The sequence below is a fragment of the Sceloporus occidentalis genome, unplaced genomic scaffold (assembly GCF_023333645.1).
Source record: "Sceloporus occidentalis isolate IW3139 unplaced genomic scaffold, rSceOcc1.0.p SCAF_1, whole genome shotgun sequence".
Classification (NCBI taxonomy): domain Eukaryota; kingdom Metazoa; phylum Chordata; class Lepidosauria; order Squamata; family Phrynosomatidae; genus Sceloporus; species Sceloporus occidentalis.
Genome location: NW_028316981.1, coordinates 183,180,312 through 183,203,875, shown reverse-complemented (window position 1 = coordinate 183,203,875; position 23,564 = coordinate 183,180,312). Strand labels below are relative to the sequence as shown.

At 42.1% G+C, this 23,564-nt stretch overlaps 1 protein-coding gene across 8 annotated transcripts in view; it reads right to left on the bottom strand.

Annotated features, from left to right (window-relative positions):
- The window catches only part of LOC149322992 (plasma membrane calcium-transporting ATPase 3), a 173,602-nt gene that overhangs the window by 92,840 nt on the left and 57,198 nt on the right, over positions 1–23,564 (bottom strand). For all 8 annotated transcript variants that reach the window (XM_089485876.1, XM_089485929.1, XM_089485881.1 and 5 more), the window contains exons 2-3: positions 9,991–10,155; positions 9,575–9,877 (exon numbers count right to left, since the gene is read on the bottom strand). In XM_089485876.1, coding sequence (XP_089342002.1) covers positions 9,575–9,779 — 205 coding nt within the window. In that variant the 5' untranslated portion in view covers positions 9,780–9,877; positions 9,991–10,155. The remainder of the gene's footprint in view (positions 1–9,574; positions 9,878–9,990; positions 10,156–23,564) is intronic.

Genomic DNA, 23,564 nt, shown 5'->3' with positions numbered 1-23,564 from the left:
GTGGACTTCATGGCCAAGCTGGGAATCGAACGCTAGTCTCCAGAGTTATAGTCCAACACTCAAACTACTATGCCACGCCAGCTCTCATTTCTGAAGCTACTTCACTGTCAAATGACTCTGACTCAAACTCATTTTGGAAGACACATTCCTATCATGAAGGGAGAAAATATATGCAAGAACTTGCAGACGTGTTAAAGCACTACAGGATTAAAAAGAGCAATGTAAAAGGAGGACTTCATGAAACAGTTTTAAAGATTCTGGAAATAACGTCTCTTCAAGTTCCTTCAAGTCATAAGATGTAAATCTTCATTTTCTGTAAAATCTATCTTCAAGTTCCTTCAATTATAGGATCTAAAACTTCATTCTCTATAAAATTCCTATCAAAAACTTCATGTTTCATAAGAACTTCGTGTCTTCTTTGAATGGACTTATATTTAAATTATTGGACATTATACCTTATCAGTCTACAATTGTCCCCTTGATGGGGTTTTTAAAGGTTTGGGGTCAGTATGCCTTACATTATGGTTGCTTTGAAGTAATTTGTATGATTATTCCCCAATTGGTTTATATGGTCTTGTTGTAAATAGATGGTTTGAATGGTATTAATATTTCTATTATATAAAACTATAAAAAAGTTTATTGCTGTTTTGGATACATTATGAGTTAGTTTGATTAGTAGGAAATATATGAAGTTTATAAGTTCAGCAAATATTTGCATTATTTTCTAAATGGTATATGAATATTTATTAGTTCCAGATTTTCCTTGTTTGACTTTTATGCTATCTGGATTAGAGACATTTTGTGTATAAGGGTATATTGCCCTATGTTTATTTAGAGTCAGGATTATCTCAGGGACTGGGCTTTCAGGTTCATATCCAAAGACTGAGGAAAGAAGAGTCCTGGGGCCATCCACACTACAGAATTACAGCACTATTATTCCACTTTAAATGTCATGGTTCCATCATGGGATTGGCCATTGAGGGAGGAGCCTTTGGAATTCTTAGCCTGGGAGCTCTAGTGTGTCTGACCAAACTGCCAATCCTAGGATTCCATAGGAAGCTGAAGCCATGGCAGTTACAGTGGAATCATAGCACTATAGTTTTGTAGTGTGAATGGGCTGCTGGTCATTAGCCATCAAGCACAGTTGCAGACAGACTGTCATTCAAATCAAATGACCCTAAAAAATGTCAAATCCAACAAATTAGGGAACATAGGGGATCGACAGACCACCCCAAAGTAGTGGGCTGGAGCCGCCCATTTTTGCTCCTGAGAGATGCCGCAGCAGCCAAACTGTCCCTCTGCACCAAAAAGAACCTGCTAAAAGCAGGTTATTTTTATTGCGCATGCCGGGCACCATGACTGCACCATTGGCGCACTGCTGCGTATTGATGATGTAAGTGCGGCACCACGATGTGCAGATGCTGCGCCACACTTGCATCATGATGGCGGCCCCTGTGTATATGGGAGGCCATCATTATGGTACTGCCGTTATGTGCTAGGGTTTGGGAGCGTGCTGACACTGCGTGCTCCCAAACCCTAGAATCGGTGCCAGGACGGTGCTTCCCACCCATATGTACTTATTTCATCCACCATACTTACTCCATCTACATGTGTATGCATACATACAGTCAACCCTCTGAAACCACTGATTTTTTTTATTAGTTGAATGTTGGCAAGGAGACCCCCATCACACCTGAGCAACTGGGCTTAAAGAGCACAGGGGAAACAACAAGAGAAACACAGGTTTATCGATTCATTTGTATTGTTTATATATAGCCTATTAACAACACCACTCTGATCCTAACCCCACAACTACATATGGTACGTAAATACTTGTGGCTTAAAATTTGTATTCCATCTAGGCACCTCAAGAAGTGGACTGAAATCCACAAAAGTGCATGCTAAAATAAATCAGTTAGTCTTAAAGACTGCAGTAACTACAGGACCATTTCCCACAGAAGTAAAGTTATGCTCAAAACATTTACTATATATGGAGCAACAAATGTCAGATGCCACAACTGGAATCATGAAAGGAAGAGGCATTAGGGATCATATAGCCAACATATGTTGGATAATGGAGCACACCAAACAATTTCAGAAGAAAATCAGCCAATGCTTTATAGATTATAGCAAAGCCTTTGATTGCATAGATCATGGATCACTCTTAAAAAAGTGAGTGTGCCACAACATTTGGTTGTCCTGATGTATACTCAGGACAAGAAGCTACTGTCCAGGCAGAATACAGAGAAACATAATGGTTTCCAATTGGCAAAGGGGTCAAGCAAGGCTGCATTTTATCACCCTTGCTTGGTCATAATAATGACCACAGATGATCTACATAACTTTAAAGCAGGCAGTGAAGACATTGAAATAGTTCGAGATTTTCTATATCTTGGCTCAGTCATTAATGAGAATGGAGACTGCAGCCAAGAATTCAAAGGGAGATTAGGACTTCAGAGGGGAGCTATGAAGGAACTAGATAAGATCCTGAAGTGTCAAGCTATGTAATTGAATATTAAAGTTGGGATTGTCCATGCCATTGTATTTCCAATTTCTATGTATGGTTGTGAATGCTGGACAGTGAAAATAGCTATTGGAAGAAAATCATTCACTTGAAATGTGGTGCTAGAGAACAGTTCTACGGATACCGTGTACTGCTAAAAAACCAGATAAATGGGTCCTAGAGAAAATCAAGCCTGAACTCTCCCTAGAAGCTAAAATAACTAAATGGAGACTGTCATAGTTTGGACGTATCATGAGAAGACATGACTCCCTAGAAAAGACACTAATGTAGAAGACAATAAGGTAGAAGCAGTAGGAAAAGAGGCAGATGGCATTAGACATGGGTAGACTCAGTCAAGGAAGCCACAGCAAGACCTGAACAGGGCTGTTGAGTTCAAAGTGACTTGGAGGTCCCGCATTCGTAGAGTCGCCATAAGTCAGAGTTGATATGACTGCAATTAACAACACCAACAACAGTGCTACTTATGTTGTCTCCATGTAGACGAGTGCCACTTCCAAAAGCAGCCAACCCTATTTCTCTGGAACAGTACTAAAGTGGAGTGGGGGAGAAATGGAGGAGGCCTTTAACAGCATCTGCAAGCACTACCCTGATTTCCTTCCAGCCAAGTTATCCTCCACCCCACCAAACACGATAGCTAAGAGGCAGAATTCAAAGACGTAGCCATGTTAGTCTGTAGAATCAGTATGTAGAGGGATCTTGTAGCACCTTTGAGACTAACTAAAAGAAAGAAGTTAGCAGCAGGAGCTTTCGATGGATCTGAGGAAGTAGACTTTAGTCTATGAAAGCTCATGCTGCCAATTTCTTTCTTTCAGTTAGTGGCTAAGTGGGATGATCACAAAGAGGCCTCTCCTCCCCACCCCTGCCTCCCAGGGTAATGTGAGCACAGGTCTGGAAAATGTAGAGTTCTAGATAGAGGGAATGATTCTTTGGTGCTCAGCCCACTTCTGGGTAGAAAGTCCTTATTATATCTTGCTTTTCCCCCAGCCCTGGGACTCATGGTGGCTTACAAAAATTAAAGGAGACAAAAATAAAAGTTGAGACAACTAAAAATATACTAGACTTAAAATATATTCAAACTGTCAATAGAACTGAAAGCAATTTAAAAAGCATATCCACTGAAAAGAAACAAATGCAGACACTGTGAAAAGTGCTGTCCCCATAAGCAATCAGAAGGGAAAGCTTGAATGCTGATTTGAATGTATTTTGCAAAACAATGGGATGAGACAGAATCTAAGCTATCTTTAGAGTCCCATCACTGGCTGAAGGAGAATAATGGTTGGAATGATAAAAACCCTATGTCTGTTGGTCAGGCAGACCGGAACTTAGATATGTTTTAAATGAGATCTCCTAGAATCCACCAAGCAGCATGGTCACAACTGGCTGGGGGCTCCTGAGAGTTGGAGGCTTCATTTACACTGCAGAATTAATGCAGTTTGACACCACTTTAATTGCCATGGCTCAGTGCTATGGAATTCTGGAATTTGTAGTTTTGTGAGATGTTTGGCCTTTGTCAGAGAGCCCTGGTGGCACAACAAACTACAATCCCAGGATTCCACCCATGGCAGTTAAAGCAGTGTTTAACTACATTAATTCTGCAGTGTGGCAGCAGATACTGTATATACTCATGTATACATCTAGAAATTTAGCTTTTAAAATTGACCCAAAAAACCTGTCGACTTATCCATGCGTCAATATAAGTATTGTATTTTAACTCATATTATATATAAATATATGGTGAAAGGCAAGAGTTTAGTCTACTCTCTATTCTCTAATCCATCCAGCCTTTAGTATGAGCACAAATAGTTATGCCTGCCGGAATTTTGTAAGTTCTTTGGCATTGTTTTCCTTTGCTTTGTCTTTTAGATCCTTCATTACATGCCAATAACTTTTATTATAACTTTTACCCTCAACTTATCTATGGCTCATATCAAAATCTATAATTTTGGCCCCAAAACCTGCCCTTGACTTATATATGAGGTCGACTTATAGTTGAATATATATGTTATTCCAAAAAAAGTAACTTCCCTGAAGTTTGCGCAGGACTCATGAATTCTCCTCCCTGCTTCTCTCCATTTGTGTGATGCCCAGCTTCAGATGGGTAACTTTGATCATTCAGATGGGTAACTTTGATCATTCTAGAAATTACACCTCCCTTGACTACATCAGCCCTGCCAAAGCCTGATGGGGTTTGCAATCCTGCAACATCTGGAGGGCTAAAGATCACTCCTCCATTACCTAAGAATATGAATCCCTCCCACTACCATTTTCTCTTATCTCTTCCCCTGTCACTTGACACAGAGCCAGAACTGGACAGATGATGAAGCAGGAGAAATCAGTTTCTGACATCAGAGCCTTTAAACAAGACTGTTTAAAGGCACAGAGGGTCAGACAAGGTCAGTGTAAAGCCTAAACTCTCTCCCTGTGTTGTCACTTTCCCTCTTTGATGAACTAAGAGCTCAAAAAAGAGACTGGCTTATCCACCACTAAGGGAAGAATATTAAACATTGGGTCAAACTGCCAGGAGAAAGGTGGGCTAGCTACCTTTTATGGGCCACCAAATCCAACTCAGCTAGTCTTCTAAGGTTTTGTTCATGCCTGTATGCATCAACCTCTGATGTCCAAGCAACCAGCACAATCCCCCTTTGCATTGCAAAGGGGAGCAAAGATCAGGGCACTAAAGGCTAATATAGACAGCTATGACTCTGTCTAAAACCATTGATAGTGGTCTGCAGCTGGAAAATCTGAGTCAGTTTCACTCATGGTGCTTTCCAGCTGCAAGCCTAAACATACTGTTTACTGTTATCCTGTTTACTCAGAAGTTAGTCCTTCTATGGTCTGGTCTACACATCTACCAAATTTAGAGGCAAGGATGGTATGGACTCTACTACTTATGACTGTGGGGAGTAGATTACATTTTTGAATACTTTCCAACATTAAAACATTTAGTCAAGTAACCCAGCCTCATTTCCAAACGCATGTGTGGGACAGCCGACAGTCTCAATCTCATAAAGCCTAAATTTGTTTTTCCACAGTACCTTGACCCTGACCCTATTATATCTGCTTCAGCAACACATCTGGAAATCTGAAACAGAAATCTACAAAACATGAATCAATTCCTGTTTATGCCTCCAGCAGCCTGTCAGCGAATTTTACCTCTGAATGGCAAATGCAGTGGCCGAATAGACTAAACTGGTTAGCAATAAAAATAACAAAAATAATCATCCACTGCCATTCCCTTTCCTTGTGTGTCATGTCTTATTTAGATTATCAGCCTGAGGACAGGGAACTACAGTCTGTAAGCCACTCTGAGAGCCTTTGTGGTTGAAGAACAGGGTATAAATATTCTAAGTAAATAAATAATATGGTCCATTATGATTACATCCATAAATTGTCATGCAGACATGTCCATTAGTCTAAGACTGGGTTATGGCTTATCCAGACCCTAATAAACACAAAAACAGCCAGAGGCAGCTGCGTTTAATTCTCATAAGACCCTAACCAAAGTTATGGTGGATCAAAGCAAAGGTCTTCTCAGCCCAGCAACTTCTTTTCTTTTCCAAGGTGGCCAAGCAGATTCTTCAATGGTAAACCCACACAGGCAAGGAATTAGTGTGAAAGCACCCTCCTTCTGTTGTTGCCAGCTACTGGGATTCAGATGTATAGAGTGAGCAATTAGCCACGATCAATAACCACTGAATTATAGCCCTTGTTGTTGTGTGCCTTTAAGTCATTTCTGACTTACCGCAAACCTAAGGCAAACCTATAATGTGGTTTTCTTGGCAGAATTTGTTCAGCAGGGGTTTAGCCTTGGCTTCCTCTGAGGCTGAGAAAGTGTGATTTGCCCAAGGACACTGAATTGGGTTTCCATGGCCAAGCAGGGATTTGAATCCTAGGGGTCCCACTGGTAGTTTGAATCACTTTCTGATTCGCCTTTGTTCCATTTTGGCAATCAACTATAAAAGGTCCGTTGTTCCCACTATGAAAGGTTTTTTTTCCTCCCTTACCCCAGTCTGATCACTTTTATTCGCACGATTGTTGTCCCCCCCTCGTAGTGCTGCTTCAGAATCCCCTGTCAATCTGTGATGTAAGTGGCAACCTGGGCAGCCCAGCTTGGAAAGTGTGTGTGTGTGTGTGTGTGTGTGTGTGTGTGTGTTGGAGGCTGAGAGAGTGTGAGGCTGAGAGAGCAAGGCCAGGGAGGACTGAAAGAGGGCTGGGGGAGGGGGTTAGATCCAATAGGCAAGAAGATCAGGCAAGGCTGCATTTTATCACCCTGTCTGTTTAACTTGTACACAGAACATAACATATGTAAAAGAGAATTAGACTCGGAGAAAGGAGATGTAAATTTACATATCTTATGCATAGCTTAAATCAACATACTGTTAACAGAAAATAGTGAATGCTTTGGAATGATTGCTGAAGAAAGCCAAGGAAGAAAGTGCAAAGGCAAGTTTACAGTTGAGCATTAAGAAAATAATGACCACAAATGATTTACATAACTTTAAAGTAGCTGTTAAAGATATTGAAATAGTTAAAGATTTTCCTCTTGGCTCAGTCATTAATCAGAATGGAAACTGCAGTCAAGAAATCAGAAGACTAGAACTTGGAAGGACAGCTATGAAGGAAGCAGATGTATAACTGAATACTAAAGTTAGGATTGTCCATATCATTGTACAGTATTTTCATTTTATATGTATGGTTGTGAAAGCTGGACAGTGAAGAAAACTGACAGGAAGAAAATCAATTCATTTAGAATGTGGTGATGGAGAACAGCTCTATGGATACCATGGATGGCCAAAAGGACAAATAAATGGGTCCTAGAGCAAATGAAATCTGAACTCTCCCTGGAAGCCAAGATAACTGAACGGAGATTATCATACTTTGGCAATATGATGAGAAGACATGATACTTGGCAAGCTGGAAGGCAGTAGGAAAAGAGGAAGACCACATTCCAGATGGATGGACTCAGTTAAGAAGCCATGGCTGCCCTCAATTTGCAAGACCTAAGTAGGGCTGTTGATGACACAGATACTTGGAGGGTTCTCATACATAGAGTCGCCATAAGTTTAAAGTTAACTTGAAGTCAGTTTACAACAGTTTCAAATATCTAGCACTGTACTAACTTCAAACGTCAGTTGAGCATTCAGAAATAGAGTTTAGGCATCCAGAGAAAAGAAGCAGGCCACATGACCAAGAGAATGAGAACCCAGCAAATATAGGAGTCCTAGGTGTGAATGATTTTCTACATCTTACTCTCTTGGCTTCAGAAGAAGTACCTTTTTTGTATTGCTAATGGACTAAAAAATTATCTCCTGGATTTTGGAATGTTTTATTCCCAGTGGCACATGGCCAGGAGGAAGAAGGGCCTGCTTACATAGATATTCCTCCAAAGAACAACACAACCCCTTGAGAAAATACAGGCCTGTGACTAACATCATCATTTTATAATTTTTTTTCTCCATTTTTAACATCTTTGCCTGATGAAGACCTTAGTGGAGCTTTGAAAGTTTGCATCATGTATTTTGTGCATTTTGATTGGTCCAATGAAGGTATCACTGTTTTGTGGATTTGGGATGCTATTGTACCTTAACCCCCACAATGTCTCACTCTCACTCTCTTGAGCTCTTTTGGAGAAGTGATGTATTAAGTAGCCACCTGGCTCTGAAGTCCTGCCATGACAGACACCAACTACTCACTGAGAAACTTTACCAACTGCTTGTTGGATCCATTTCTACTGTAGAACCAATAGAGTCCAAACAACTTGGTTCTCCCTTTCTCCACGCTGGAGAATCTCCCTTAATGAAATAATTGAAATCCATCTCCCATTATTGTGAGTGAAAGTTAATTCAAATATTGGAGTGGGATGGAGTTCCAAGATAACTGACCTGCTTCTGATCCTTTCACAAATGCTTTATGTGCAACATTTAACATATGACTTTCCCAGAGATAAAAAACACTACCTGCTAACTATGGCTGATAAAGGGACATGTAGTAGGGAAGACAGAAAAGTGTGCAGCTTCAGCGTAAATGCTCCTTGACATGATGGTCCATCTCACTGAGTACTAAGGACTCTATATGGTCCTCATGACGTTGCTGGCCTACAATTTTCATCAGACCCAGGCAGTATGATAGGAATTGTAGTCCAATGACATTTCAAAGGCCATGGAGTCATCAGCCCTAATATACTCACAACAAGGGATGTGGGCATTCCTAGGTTCTAAAATGGGAAACGTTGCATTTTTAATGACAAGTCCCAGTTCCCACCAACCTGCATGACTAATGTCTAGGAGGTTCTGGGAGCAATAGTTCCTCAAAGTTAACACTCTCAAGCTCTGGTTTTGTCTCCAGCTCTAGAGCAAGAAAGTCCAAAACATACTGCAGAAATAATCCAGTTTGAGACCACTTTAACTGCCCTGACCCAGTGCTAGGGAATCCTGGCAAAGATAGTTTATTGCGACCTTTCTGACAGAGAAAGTTAAATGTCTCAGAAAACTACAGTTCTCATAATCCCCTAGCATTGAGGCAGGGCAGTTAAAGTGGTCTCAAACTAGATTATTTCTACAGTGTGTTTTGGACCTAAGAAAACAAAACATGATGGTATGCATGTAACTGCTGCTTCTGCATTATACAGAGTGAGGCACAGAACAACAAAAACTAAATGTAGGTAGTCTAAACAAAAGGGCTCCTTAAAAATTAAAGCTGGAAGGAGTCAGCCAGAGCACTCCTAAGAAGGATAGATCTTTGCAAACTGCCACTGAGGCTTTGGGTTAAGAGCCAAAATAAGTGAAGAATTCTTGGCGTGTAATAATTATACAATGGGTCCTTGGTATCTGCTGGAGTTTGGTTCCACAATACCTCATGGATACCAAAATTTGTAGATCTTTATGTCCCATTAAACACAGTGGCATAGTAAAATGGCAATATCAAGGTTTGGTTTGGGGAATATATATATGGATGGTTGAACCTGTAAATGAAGAAACTGTGGATACGGACGGCTGACTGTAATTACAATTATGTGAGAATGTGGTGCCCCAACATCCACAAAAACGGTACCTTCGGTGGGAGAGGTCTTGAGCCTCCTGCAGAGCCCGTTGACATCGGAGTAGGTCTCCTGGACTTTCTGGATTGCCTCGGCTCCACGCAGCTCCATGAGGGAGCGCAGCTCCGCCAGGGTGCAGCCAAAGCCGCCTGCATGGTTCAGCTCCCGCCGCTGGTTCTTGGGGTAGAAATCCACCGAGCTGTTTGCCATGTCTCCCATGGTGGTGATGAGCCACAGCCAGGCTGGGCAACGCTGGGCAGAGATGTGGAGGATGAAGAGTAGACTTGGGCTAGGTCAGTGTGGTAGACAGGAGAAACCTGTTGAGAGAGAAAAGGAAAGGTATAGAGTGAAGACAAAGGAGGGAACACTGGAAGACAGTGTTGACTACTCTTTCTTTCAATGTTGTAAATAATGCTTCTTTTCTGCTTACCTGCTCAGTCCCAGCTGTGTCCTGTGTTCATTCTACAGAGCCCCAGGTAAGGGGCCAGAAGTTGTTATAGAGGCCAGCCAGGGGACCAAGCCATGGAAGAGGTGGAGAAGAAGTCCTGGTCAGAGCCTGGCACAGAGGGTGCTGTTACCACTGCAGAAAGGGAACCTGCCAAGGAAGCAATGGGAGTGTCACCGAAAGTGGAGAAAAGAAAAAGTCTTGCCCAATCCAGCCATTCATGCTGGAAGTAACCAAGTCTTTCAGTCAATTAATCAGTTAGTCTATTTCTTCTCCCCTTTTTCTTCCATTTACTAAGCACTGTGATGGTGACACCTTACAGTTTCATCTCTGCAGTTCCAACTCAAGGGTTCATGTCTTTCATCTTGCCCTTTGACCCTTCCTGACTCTGGGACTCAGGCCTCAAGGTGATTGCTATTCCAGGCAAGTGGCTATGTTTGGTCTAATCTGCACTGAAGAAATAATGCAGATTGACACCACTTTAACTAGCTGTGGAATTCTGGAATTTGTAGTACTGTGAGATATTCAGCCTGGTCTGTCAGAGAGCTCTGGTGCCACAATAATCTACAAATCCCAGGATTCCATAGCACTGAGCCATGGCAGTTACAGTGGTGTCAACCTGCATTATTTCTGCAATGGGCTCCATGTGATTAAGCATAACTATTTCTCCTTCTGAAATGAAGCAGTCCAAGCCAGTTGTTAAAAATAAAATAAGAATTATTATATAACAATTGTTTGTTGTTGTGTGCTTTCAAGTTGTTTCCAACTTATGGCGACCCTATCATGGGGTTTTCGGCAAGATTTGTTCAGAGGAGGTTTGCCATTGCCTTCCCCTGAGGCTGAGAGAGTGTGACTTGCCCAAGATCACCCAATGAGTTTCATGGCCAAGCTAGGAATTGAAGCCAGTCTCCAGAGTCGTAGTCCAGCACTCAAACCACTATGCCATGCAGGCTCTGTATAATAATTAGATTGAACAAACTCCATGAATTCTTTCCTCATTCAGTTTTCCAAACCCTTTTCAGATCTTTGCCTTGTCTCTGACTGCCTTGATTCTCAATTATCTTTTCCTTATCTGACTCTTTTTCAAGACCAGCCTCTAGTTTGTAACCTCCCCGGATCCCATAGACCTCCCTTCACAGCAATCCCTGAGTTGTGATTGTCAGCTCTAAACAGGCATGGCCCAGCTTTTCTCTTTTCAACCACGTATTTTTGTTTCCAACAAATGGATCACTACTTCCCAAGCACTCAAGCAAATTTCAGTACGCTATAATAAAACCAGCAAGAGAGCTATCTCGAAACAAACAAGGCTGTCAACCAAATAAGCACCTTTTAATTGATGAACCAAGGGATTAATTAACTTTCAATAAATGGCCATGCTATCCCACTTATTGGTACTTCTTTCGAGAAACTGACATTTGGGATAAATTTACCATTCTGAAAAACTGAAGCTAAAACCTGTAAGAAGGAATGGCTGCGTCTGCTTTTTTATTATCCCCTTATCTGTAACACTGTGCTTAATAATAATAATAATAATAATAATAATAATTATTATTATTATTATTATTATTCCTATCCCACCTCTTCAATAAGATCGAGGCGGCTTACATCAATAGGCTTATGTGCTTGTGGTGCACTAATGCTGTGTGTTACAGTGTAGTGGCTGATGGCTCCCATGTCAATGGGGCTGTGAATCCACTCCAGGTTTTGGCTCATGTTTTAAAGAAGCCCCCTAATTTGACCAGTAGAGTTCAGCTCCTTTAATGTTTGGATTAAGTCCTGGAATGGAGTCACCATCCCACTGACATGGAAGTCAACATAATACAAAAATATACAGGTGTGTCTTGTTTCTGTATGCATCACTGTATTGGTATCAATATGAATCGCGCTCTGACTACTCATTGCCAGATACCAGTAGCTCAGCGTAGCTCACATCCGCACAGTTGTTGTGTGCCTTCAAGTCACTTCCATCCCTAAAGTGAACCTAGCATGGAGTTTTCTTGGCAAGATTTGTTCAGAGGTGGTTTGCCATTGCCTTCCCCTGAGGCTGAGAGAGTGTGACAGGTCTAAGGTCACTCAATGTGTTTACTTGGCCAAGCTCATGTGTATTTTAGCAGGCCAAGTGAGTAATCCTGATTCTCCTCCTTGGCCTAGTATTTCTGTGTGTCTGGACCATCTCCTTATCCATCACCTTCTGATATGGCAAGCAAGGGCATACTAAGTTGGTAGCGAATGGCAAACCTCCTCTAACTGAATCTTGTCCAATCCGGTTGGGCTCTGATGATGCAATATGCAACTAAAACAAAATTGCATGTAAGCTTATTTTACAAATCCTGGACCCTAGCTATTTTACATATATAGAATTGTGAATATTTAGGACAAGAAGGGAGAGTGTTTGCAAGCTAAGAAAGAGGAGGGAACAGAGAAACATGGAAATGGGATTTTTTATTATTTTAATGGTGGGGGGCTTAGGGGTGGATGTAAGCTTCTACTGTTTTATTGTATTTTTGTTCTTGTTGTAATCCTGCCTCAATCTGCAGGGAAATATAAACTCTTCTTCATCATCATCATCATCATATTATTATTATTATTGAGCATAGCTCAGTTTCCAGTGCAGGGTACCCTTTTGTGTTTGAGAATAGGGGTGGGGAATGTGAGACCCTCTAGCTATTTTGAATTACAACTCCCATCATCCCTTATCACTGGCAGAGACTAATGGGATGTGTAGTGTAAAACACATGGAAGCCACTGGCGTTCCTACCTCTGGTTGAGAAGGAACATTGTCAGAAGACCACTGTGACCACAATCTGGGACAGTTATATTTCAGTGGAAGGCGATGACAAACCACTTGTGAATATTCCTTGCCTAAGTCGAGGATGGGTTTTGGGGCCAAAATTATGGATTTTGAGATGACCCATGGATAGGTCGAGGGTAAAACATAGGGGCATGTCACAAGGATCTAAAGGATGAAGCAAAGAAAACAATGCCAAAGAAGTTACTAAATCCCAGCAGGCATAACTGTTTGCGCTCATACTAAAGACTGGATGTATGAGAAAATAGAGGAGGGTCAGTCTACTTCATCAGATGCATGGAGTGAAGTACTTAGGGACAGATTTTTGTAGCTATGAATGAGCAGGTTGTATGCATGAACAGCAATAGAAATGCAAAACTTGTGGGCATGGTGATGAGGTGACAAGTTCAGTTGGGGGACAAAGCCAGGAGGAAAAATATTGCCTAAAGCCAAGTTGAGTTAATAGCCATATGAATGGGGGAGGGAGTTATTGGAATGCAATGTGATGTTGGCTAGGGACCAGAAATGAGATGTGATGAACTGGTCAAGAGAGCCCTCAGGAGTCTGGGGTGTGAAGTAGTGTTATAGCATGTGTTATGTGCCAGGAAACCATTGTTTCTGTTCAACACACTATTGGTGAATTGGAGTTCGTGGGTATATTCCAGTTCTGTTGTTTTTCTTACCAATCTTCCTTTGCAGGTTTTTTTGTTTTGTTTTGTTTTGTTCAAGGACTGCTGTTCTGAGGTCTGATGTAGAATGAACTGCAAGACTAGAAAGTATTCTGAAACTGGCTTTTGTATATTCCCATTCCTTAAAGACTGTCTCAGTTCCCATTTAATAGCATTACTAAATGAAACTTTGCTGAAGGGAAACGTGCCACATAGTTGGAAAACCTCAAGAACTGTGCCGATTCCTAACCTCTTCCACAATCTTTTCTGCCAACTGCACTAATTAATCAAGATACCAAATTTCTCTCTTCTATTTTAGTTGCCAGATTGAACGGTGTCATCATTGACTATATCCACCCAATCCAAATAGGGTTTATTCCTGCGCGTAGGCTGTCAGATGCTATCAGAACATTAGACATCATAAATTGTGCCTCAGGGGAAGGTACATGGCTGACACTTGTTTTGCTCAATGCCCTTAAGGCCTTTGATATGGTTGAATGGCCCTATCTTTTTACCTTGCTTAGAGATTCTAACTTGGGGATGCCCTTTGTGAACTTGCTTTGCGATCTTTATTGGGGCTCGTGATTGATGATATACCTTAATAAGGAGGACTTGCTACCCATCATCCTTCAAAAAGGCACTAAGCAAGGCTGTCCCTTGTCCCCATTCTCTTTACAATAACATTGGAACCTCTCACAATATTTGTAAGCCACTCTGATAGCCTTTTGGCTGAAGAGAAGGGTAATAATAATAATAATAATAATAATAATAATAATAATAATAATAGAGATAATAACAAGATAGAAAGGATATAAATTGATAAGATGATGCATAAAGTTGGGCTTTATGCAGACAATCTTCTGCTTTACATTAAAATCTTACCTGACTCCTTCCAAGTGACTGATAAAATACTGAAACATTATGGCAGGTTTTCTGGGTTTTGAAAATCTAGGCTGCTTTGCCTCAATGAAACCCCTGAAATCCAGCATTCATGGCAAGGAGTATTGCATATACAAATCAACCCCTCAGGTCTCAAGTATCTAGGGGTCCCCATCACTAAAGATATCTCTCAACTTATCCCTCGCAATTATAGGCCAATCACTAATTTGATTAAATTGAAATTTGCCTATTGGATGTCACTCCATCTTTCTCTTTGGGGGAATGTTGCTTTAGTTAAATCTTTCATATTGCCAAAATTATTGTTTCATTTTCAAATGATTCCCTTGAGACCACCGAACTCGTCTTTTAAATGCTGGAACAAGTTAATGGACTCCCTAGTTTTTAATGGGAAGCACCCATGCTTCTCAAAAAGCTGTCAAGCATTCTAAAAGCGGAAATGATGGGTTGTCACTTCTGAAACTTGATCTTTATTTTGAAGCGTCTCAGCTGAGTCAGGTCACCCAGTTGAATAGCAGAAATAGCTTGACTAATTGGGGAGGCACTGAAGTCAACACTGCCTCCCCTGTAACTTTGGATCAGTTTTTTTTAAAATCTATATACAAATTCACTAAAATCTGCCATAACCTTTTTTTTATTTACCTCTTTAGTCTTGTGAAAGAAATGGAGGTATCTCTTGGTCCCCTTCCCTTCCCCTTTACAGCCTTTTCTTACTCATCCTCTTTTCCAGATCCCAGAGAAACATGCACAGTTTCAAAGTTGGGAGGTCTATGGCCTGTATACAGTTAGGGACTTGTTTCACAATGGGGCACCTATGACAATAGAGCAACTTACCTGTGCCCTGGGCCCTGGGCATCAGAACTGGTATGAAATAATACAGATACAATTATTTGTAAAGAAACTGCTCTGGGTTCAGGAATATCCTCGCCCACTTACTTTTTTTGAAATCATGTGTGTTTCTCCTGGTATTGATTCTAAAGGCCAAATAGCACTCATACACAACTATATGGTAGAAGAAATATTTGGGAAGTCGACTCTTCATAAGACAGGGTGGGACACAGAATTTTCCCTTTCAATCGATAATAGGACCTGGGAAAATATCTGGAGTCACTTCCCATTTAAAACTAAGTCCATTGCAGTTAAAGAGAATACTATTAAGTTGGTCCACCGATGGTATCTTACCCCAGTCAAACTCGTAGGTCTACCCATGCCAATCCAAATTGCTGGAGGGGTTATGATGGTAGGGAGACCTTTGTACATGTGTGTTTGTATTGTCCCTCAATGTGCGAATACTGGACAGAAATGTGCAGCTGATCTCCAAGATCACTAAATGAAGCACACAATCATCACCTGCTTCTGCTCCTCTTCTTTTTTTATGGATGAAAATAAAGCCCTGCAACACAAAGAACTTTTTGGTTTTCTTCTGGTGGTTGCCAGGCTTGATATAGCTAAGAACCTGAAAATTGGAAAGTTGAACATTGCAGGATGGTAGACTAGACTTTGGGACCTGTGGTTAATGGAGAAAATTGCAGACAGTAATAACTCTGGATTGACTTTCCACATGACTGGTATCCTCTTATTGAATACATCCAGCAGAACTTGGTTTCTAGACATCCCCCAATCTTATCTCAATTCTTATGGAAAGATCCCTAAATGCACCTTTTGTTTATATTTCCCAGGGCATTATTTTGGATTATAATTTAATTTCTGCTTTTTCAGTGAAATAACCACATTGGAGAGTTTATTGTCTTCGACACTGTTTTTATTTGTTGTTGTTTTAGTATGATGTTTGTTGTCATGTTTTATTTGTAAATAAAAATTTTTAAAAAGAAAAAAATTGCACTTAAGGTACATGAGAGATTTCTGGGTACAGTAGTTAAGGAAGTGTTGTTCCGGGTCAGCCATGAAGATGCTGGCATATTGTGGTGCCATGCATGTGCTCATGACAGTACCATGTGTCCTTACCAAAATTTGCTATTATTGGAAACTATTATTAAATCTAAATTTTCTAATATTGTCTTTTAACTGGCAGGGGAGGATAGAGGCACTTGGGTGATTTTCTACATCATGTTCCAAAATATGCTGGACAGCATTTGAGCTGGATATGCAGAAGGGCCCCATGTGCTGCTTCACCCAGAGTCTGTCTAGTTAGGAAAAATTAATATGATGACATTCTCAAAGGCATCCATAACTAAGCAGCACTTTGGCTGGTGTTTCGGGGGCCGCCTTTGCCTCACGCAGGAACATATATCAAGCTGCAAAAGTTTCCTTCACTCCCCTTGTCTCTTAATAAGGGTGTTGAAGTGACAAGAAGAGAATCCTTTCTGCATTCTCTCTTTGACAACAACAACACTGCACTGATCAGACTCTGCCAGAGAGAGGAGAGGGGGACTCTTTGCAAGCTTGAGGATTTAGACTAAGGAAATAATGAGGAAAGCACAATGCAAGCCAATGGAAACGGGGCAGGAGCTGACCAAGGCCCTGAAATACCTGTCACTAGCCAAGGTCCTGAAATGCCAATCGATGTCCAAAGGTCTTGAAATACTTGTTACTGGCCAAGGTTCTGAAATGCTCATCGTTGACCAAGGTCCTGAAATACTTGTCTTAGCCCAAAGCAGTGTTGCTGCTGTTGCTGCTGTTATCACTTCAGGAGGCTCCAGACACAAACAGCTGAGGTGCTGCTGATGCTGAGTGGGCTAGCCTTTCTCTCTCACCCAGGATTGGTTCTCTTCTGCATGGCTGTCACTCACATCACTGACAAATGATGAAACGCCCAGCTCACCTCCTCCTGGAATTCCTTTGAAAGAGGTGGCCTTTTGTGCTGACAGCGTCTTGCCTACAATATGCACCCTCCACCTGTGCTTTAAGAAGGCTGCCTTCAAAAAAAGGTAGGAGGACACAGATTTTCCTCTCTTAGCTTTGAACATTTCTACAGCTGTCATGTCAGTGAGAGAGGGAGAAGGGTACCAGCCTGTGTCTTAAAATAATATTCTTTGATGCAGCAGAAGGTTTTTCTCCCCAAGAGAACATTCAGGCCTACAGTACCATGTCGGTAGCCTGCCAGTGGCACAGTCCAGAAAAATGCATTGCCCCTTGATTCTGCTGAGTGTTCAGACTGGATCGCATCCATCACCAGTAATTAAACAGAGATGGAGAAGGAGAGGAAGAAGGGGGAGAGAAGGAAGAGTAGGAGGTGAAAGGAGAAGGAGAAGAGCTGGAGAGAGGAAGATCAGGAAGAAGAAGAGGAGGCAGGGTTGAGGAACAGTCAGAAAGAGAAGGAGGAAGTGGGAGGCAGGGAGAGAGGGAGGAGGAGGAGGAGGAAGAAAAGAAGAGGCAGGAGGAAGAAAAAGAGGGAGAAGGAGGGAAGGGACGGAAGGAGAGAGAGGGGAGCAGGGAGGAGGAAGAGGAGGAGAAGGAAAGGGAGGGAGGGAGGGAGGGAGGGAGGGAGGGAGGATGGAAAAAGAGGAGGAGGAGGAAGGGAGAGAAGGAGAAAGAGAAATAGGTGCAGGCAGAAGAGAAGGAGAAGGAGCTAGAGGGAGAAGAGACAAGGAGAAAGGATAAGAGAAAGAAGAAATAAGGGAGGAGGAAAGGGGAGGAAGAAGAAGAGAAACAGGAGAAGGAAGGAGGAAAAGCCAGAGGTGGAAGAGAAATAGGAGGAGGAGAAGAGAAATAAAAGGAGAAAAGAGAAGGAATAGGAGGAGGAGGAAGGGAGAAAGGAGGAGGAGGAAGAGAAATGAAAGGAGGAAGAAGGAATAGGAGGAGCAGGAGGAGGAGGAGGAGGAGGAGGAGGAAGAGAAATGAAAGGAGAAAGGAGAAGGAATAGGAGGAAGAGGAGGGAAGAGAGAAGAGGAAAAAGAGAAATAAAAGGAGGGGGAGGAGGAAGAGAAATGAAAGGAGGAAGGGGACGGAATAGGAGGAGGAGGGAGGAGGAGGAGGGGGAGGAAGAAGAAGAAATAGGAGGAGGAAGAAGGAGGAAGAGAAATGATAGGAGGAAGGAGAAGGAATATGAGGAGGAGGAAGAAGAAAAAGAACAGAAATAAAAGGAGGAAGGAGAAGGAAGAGGAATAGGAGGAGGAAGGAGGGGGATGAAGAGAAATGAAAGAAGGAGAAGGAATCGGAGGAGGAGGAGGAGGAAGAAGAAATAGGAGGAAGAAGGAGGAGGAAGAGAAATGAAAGGAGGAAGGAGAAGGGATATGAGGAGGAGGAAGAAGAAAAAGAAGAGATAAAAGGAGGAAGGAGAAGGAAGAGGAAGAGGAGGAGGAAGGAGGGGGAGGAAGAGGAATGAAAGGAGGAAGGAGAAGGAAGAGTAATAGAAGGAAGGAGAAAGGAGGGGAGGAGAAGGAGAAGGACCAAGAGAAAGAGTAGGAAGAAGGAGAATAGGAGAAGAAAAGAGGAGGAAGGAGAAGGAGGAGGAAGGAGAAAGAGGAGAAGGAGAAGGGAGGAAGAGGGAGGGAAATAGGAGTAGGAAGGAGGGGGGCAGTAGTAGCAGCTGGCATTTTCACCGTCTTTCACTTTCCTGCCCAGTTGTGTTCTGACTGTTCCGTGACAGAATATCCTTCTCTCATTTTTAGCAAGGAGAACCCATGAACTCAGCAAGAATCTGTCAGAAGTGTTCTTGTCTCTCTGTGTTTCATTTTTTTGATCTACAAGGCTCCTGACGCAGGAAGATGTTCCCTTTTGAGCAGCCAGCAGGGGCGCTGCAACTAAGCCGCTATCAGATCCTTTGAAGCCCATCAGGCATATAAAATAAAATAAAAAACAAATTTTTCCTCAAAGAAATTGTGCTTGCGGAAAACGTGTGAGCATCGCCAGTCCCGAAAGCCTCCCGGGGCCCTTTCAGTCTATGCAATTCTAGGACTCTGATTCTACTTTAAGTGCCACTGTTCTATGCTATGGAAAGGAGAGGTAGTTAGAATTCTTAGTCAGGGGAGCTCTAGTTCCTCAAAAAACTTTAAATCCTGGGGTTCCATAAGGCACATCATGGCAGTTTAACTGTCGTCTTATAACTGTGTAATGTGAAAGGCCATCAGTTCGCATTTATTTATGATGGTCCTATGAATTTCAGAGAGTTTTCTTCAGCAAAAAATAGTCGGAGGTGGTTTTGCCAGTTCCGTCCTCTGAAATATAGCCAACAGCACCTGGTCTTGGTTTCCCATCCAAGTACTAACCAGGGCTCACTTTGCTTCCAAAGTCGAGTGGAGTCTGCTGCCTTACAGTTTAACATGGAAAAAAATACCAATTTTTTTCAAAAACAAAAGTGGACCTATAGCTAGTTCCGCATTCCCCCCCCCCCCCCCAATGCCATTTTTTGGCTGAGCACATGTTCCCTTTTGACATTACCCCTCGACCCATCGCAGGTGCATACATCTGTTCTATTGCTTGTGATTTTTCCACAGTCATGCAATGGTAGTTAGGGAATGCAGACAAAACCTACTGGCAAGGAGGAGCCTGCAATACTTCAGTCTTCTCACGACACAGCTCCTGTAGCTGTTTTTTTCTCTTCCTACCTGCTTCCTACACATACGCTGGTATAGTTCCACCAACTCAGTGCTCCAACAAAAATGTGGTTCACAGGTAACACTGTGGCCACTTGGATGCAATCTGTTGGGTATATCTTTCACTTTAAGGGACTTTCTCACATCGCACACTTATAGCACCACGATCCCCCCTTCACATGGCTGCATCGCATGGAATCCTGGGATTTCTAGTTTGGTCAGAGGCAGTAAAGTTGTTCTCTGGTTGAGAATTCTGTAGGCCTCACCCTACAGTATAAACCCCAGGATTCCAAGCAGAGTGGAAATACAGTGCTATTTATTTTTTTTAGTGTGAAAGAGCCTAAAGTTGCAGCCACACTGGACATGGTTATCTTGCATGGCACACTGCAAGATGATGACGTGACAGAGGCTTTGTTCAGAAGCCAGCTGATAGTTACTACACCCATGCGTAGTGCCATATGGTCACTGCTGGTTTGTTGCTGTTAGAATCATAGAGTTGGAAGAGACCCCAAGGGCCATTCAGTCCAACCCCTGCCATGCAGGAACTCACAATCAAAGCATACATGACAGATGGCCATCCAGCCTCTGTTGTGTGCCTTCAAGTTGTTTCTGGCTTAGGATGACCCTAAGGAAAACCTATCATGGGGTTTTCTTGGCAAGATTCTTCAGAGGGAGGTTGGCATTGCCATTTTCTGAGGCTGAGAGAGTGAACTTGCCTAAGGTCACCCAGTGGGTTTCCGTGGCCAAACAGGGATTTGAAACCTGGTCTCCCAGAGTGGTAGTCCAACCCCCAAACCACTACACCACATTTGTCACTGCTGGTACTCCACAGAAAAAGAACATGACAGAGTGAGGTACTGGATGCAGATTTGGCTACCTGAGAGTCTCAAAGCAAGCTTGTCATTCTTATCACTATGAAGATATCCTTGAAGGTACATCAAGAAAAGAAAAATTATGACCACATATGAGCTACATAATTTTAAAGTAGATGATGAAGAGATCAAATTAATTCAGGATTTTCCATGCTTAGGCACAAACATCCATTAGAATACTGCAGTCAAGAAATCAGAAGGAGAATAGGACTTGGAAGGGCAGCTATGAAAAAACTATCCAGGATTCTGAAGTGTAAAGATACATCATTAAATATCAAAGTTAGGATTCTCCATGCCATGTATTTTCCATTTCTATGTATGGTTGTAAATGCTGAACAGTGAAGGAGGCTGATAGGAAGAAATTCAACTCATTTGATATGTGGTGCTGGAGAAGAGTTCTGAGAATATCTTGGACCACTAAAAAAAGCAATAAATGGGTCCCAGAGCAGATCAGGCTCCTAGAAGCAAAGATGACTAAACTCCATTTTGGCCATGTCATGAGAATAAAGGACTCACTAGAAAAGACTATAATGCTTGGTAACATTGAGGGCAATAGGAAAAGAAGATCACATTCCAGATGGATAGATTCAGAGAAGCCACAGCCCTGAGTTTGCAAGAACTGAGCAGGGCGGTTGAGGATAGAGTGACTTGGAGGTCTCTCATTCATGGGGTTGCCATCAGTCAAAGCCAACTTGAGGGCAATTAACAACAACAACAACAACAACAACAACCAGAGAAAGGAGTGGTTCAATGAGATGTCCAGTGACAAGAGAGCGGAGCTTTCATTGCTCATGCATTGCTCTATACTCTTCTCCATGATTATCCAATACAAATATGCATCATGAATCATAAAAGGAGGCATTTACATGTCGTTGCTGTTATTAAAGGCTGCCGAAACCTGCTTTTTCTCCATACAGAACCTGGGCTATCTGGATGGACAATTGTGAACATTATCAAAATTCATTATCAGGCTTACATTTGGATCTCTCCCTCCACCTCTTGCTTTTTCTCCATAAACAGGACTGAATAGGAATTTGAATCTTTAAGCCAGTGCTTTGCAGGGAGCTTAGGCGCAAACGGGTGGGTGGGAGCACCTCCCATCGTTGCTAAGAAACATACAAGGCTTGGCCCCTACCGATGCCATTTCTGCCAGATATGGAAAAACAGTGATTGCTCATGGGCACATATGCCTCACTCTCTCCCAGCCCCAGCATTCAGCCAGAGCTCAGCAAATGAGTCAACTAGGAACCAAAAGACCCATAGACAAAGCCTGCCAACAGCCATCTTCCTAGCCACAGGTTTCAAGGATTAGCTCCAGAAGCAGTGAAGTTTTAAAAGAAATCCCTTAAAGATAATACATTCAGGGCTCATCACAATTAAAGGTGGTGGGTGGGTTGCAGTTATTATACAACCATCGTGATGAGTTTATGGCTCATTCCAGGAAACCATAAAGGGTGAGTGGTCTTTAAGGAATTGAGCATAAACTCAACTACCACATATGTGTGCATGTGTTTATGTGCCTTCAGGTTGTCTGTTGACTTATAGAGAGCTCATAAATTTCATAGGGTTTTCTTGAGCAAGAGGTGGTTTTGACAGTTCCTTCATCTGACTAGCACCTGGTATTCTTTGACAGTCTCCCATCCAAGTACTAACCAGGGGCGACCCTGGTTTGCTTACAAGATCAAATGAGTATTCAGGCCCTTACTTTACTGTTACCTGGACTTAATATATTTGGGATGGGGGGGTAGATTTGTGGTTGCCCAAATTTTAAAGTAGGAATTATATTAGTTACATATTACTTTTTCCAGATAGCAAAATGCAGACTCAAAATCTGCCTGATCATGTTAAACTGCAACAGTATTACTGCAGGCCCCAAAAAGGGTTTTATAAAAAATAACCATTTTTAGAATAACGTTCAGCTGTCACACTGCAGAATTAATCAATTTGGCACCATTTTAACTGTCATGGATCCATCCTGGCAGAGATGCAGTGGCTCAATTGGTTAAGTGCTGACTCTGTTGATTGCAAGATCGACAGGTTGGCAGTTTGAGGCCCAGATGCCACACGATGTAATCCTGGGATTTGTAGTTTGTTATGGCACCAGAGCTCTCTGACAAAGAAGGCTAAATAACTCACCAAACTACAGATTCCATAGGATTGACCCATACCAGTTAAAGTTGTGTCAAACTGCATTAATTCTGCAGTGTAGATCCAGCCTCACTCTGCCCTTCTCTTGTTCTAGAGTTCTGGAAAACCTCTTTCAGTACTGAATGGTCAAGGTTTCCCCAGATGCTTGTCGCTAGATAGTCTTAGTTATTATATCATCAACAGTTATGCTGTCACCTTGCAGCTATTTTCTTCACTGTGTATAGGGTCAGAAGAACCTAAAAAAGAGCATGCTAGTTCTGTCCAAGGGCTTATCTGGAACCCTTTCACACTACACAGTTATGGCATTATGATTCCACTTGAACCACCATGGCTGCATCCTGTGGAATTATGGGACTGCCAGCTGAGGAAGGGGCCCTTAGTATTCCCAGTCAAGGAGCTCCACTGTGACCTATGACCAAACTACCATTCCCAGGAACCCACAGGATGTCACCATAGCCATTTAAATGGCATCATAATGCCACATAGTGATGCCCCAGTGCTGGACAGTGAAGAAAGCTGATAGGAAGAAAATCATCTCATAGACTACAAGAAAGACAAATAAATGGGTCCTAGAAAATCTCAGGATAGGTTCACCTTAGAGTCATCATAAATCTGAAACGACTTGAAGGTACACAAGAACAAAGAGCAAATCTGGCCCAAACTCTTCCTAGAAGCCAAGCTGAGTAAACTG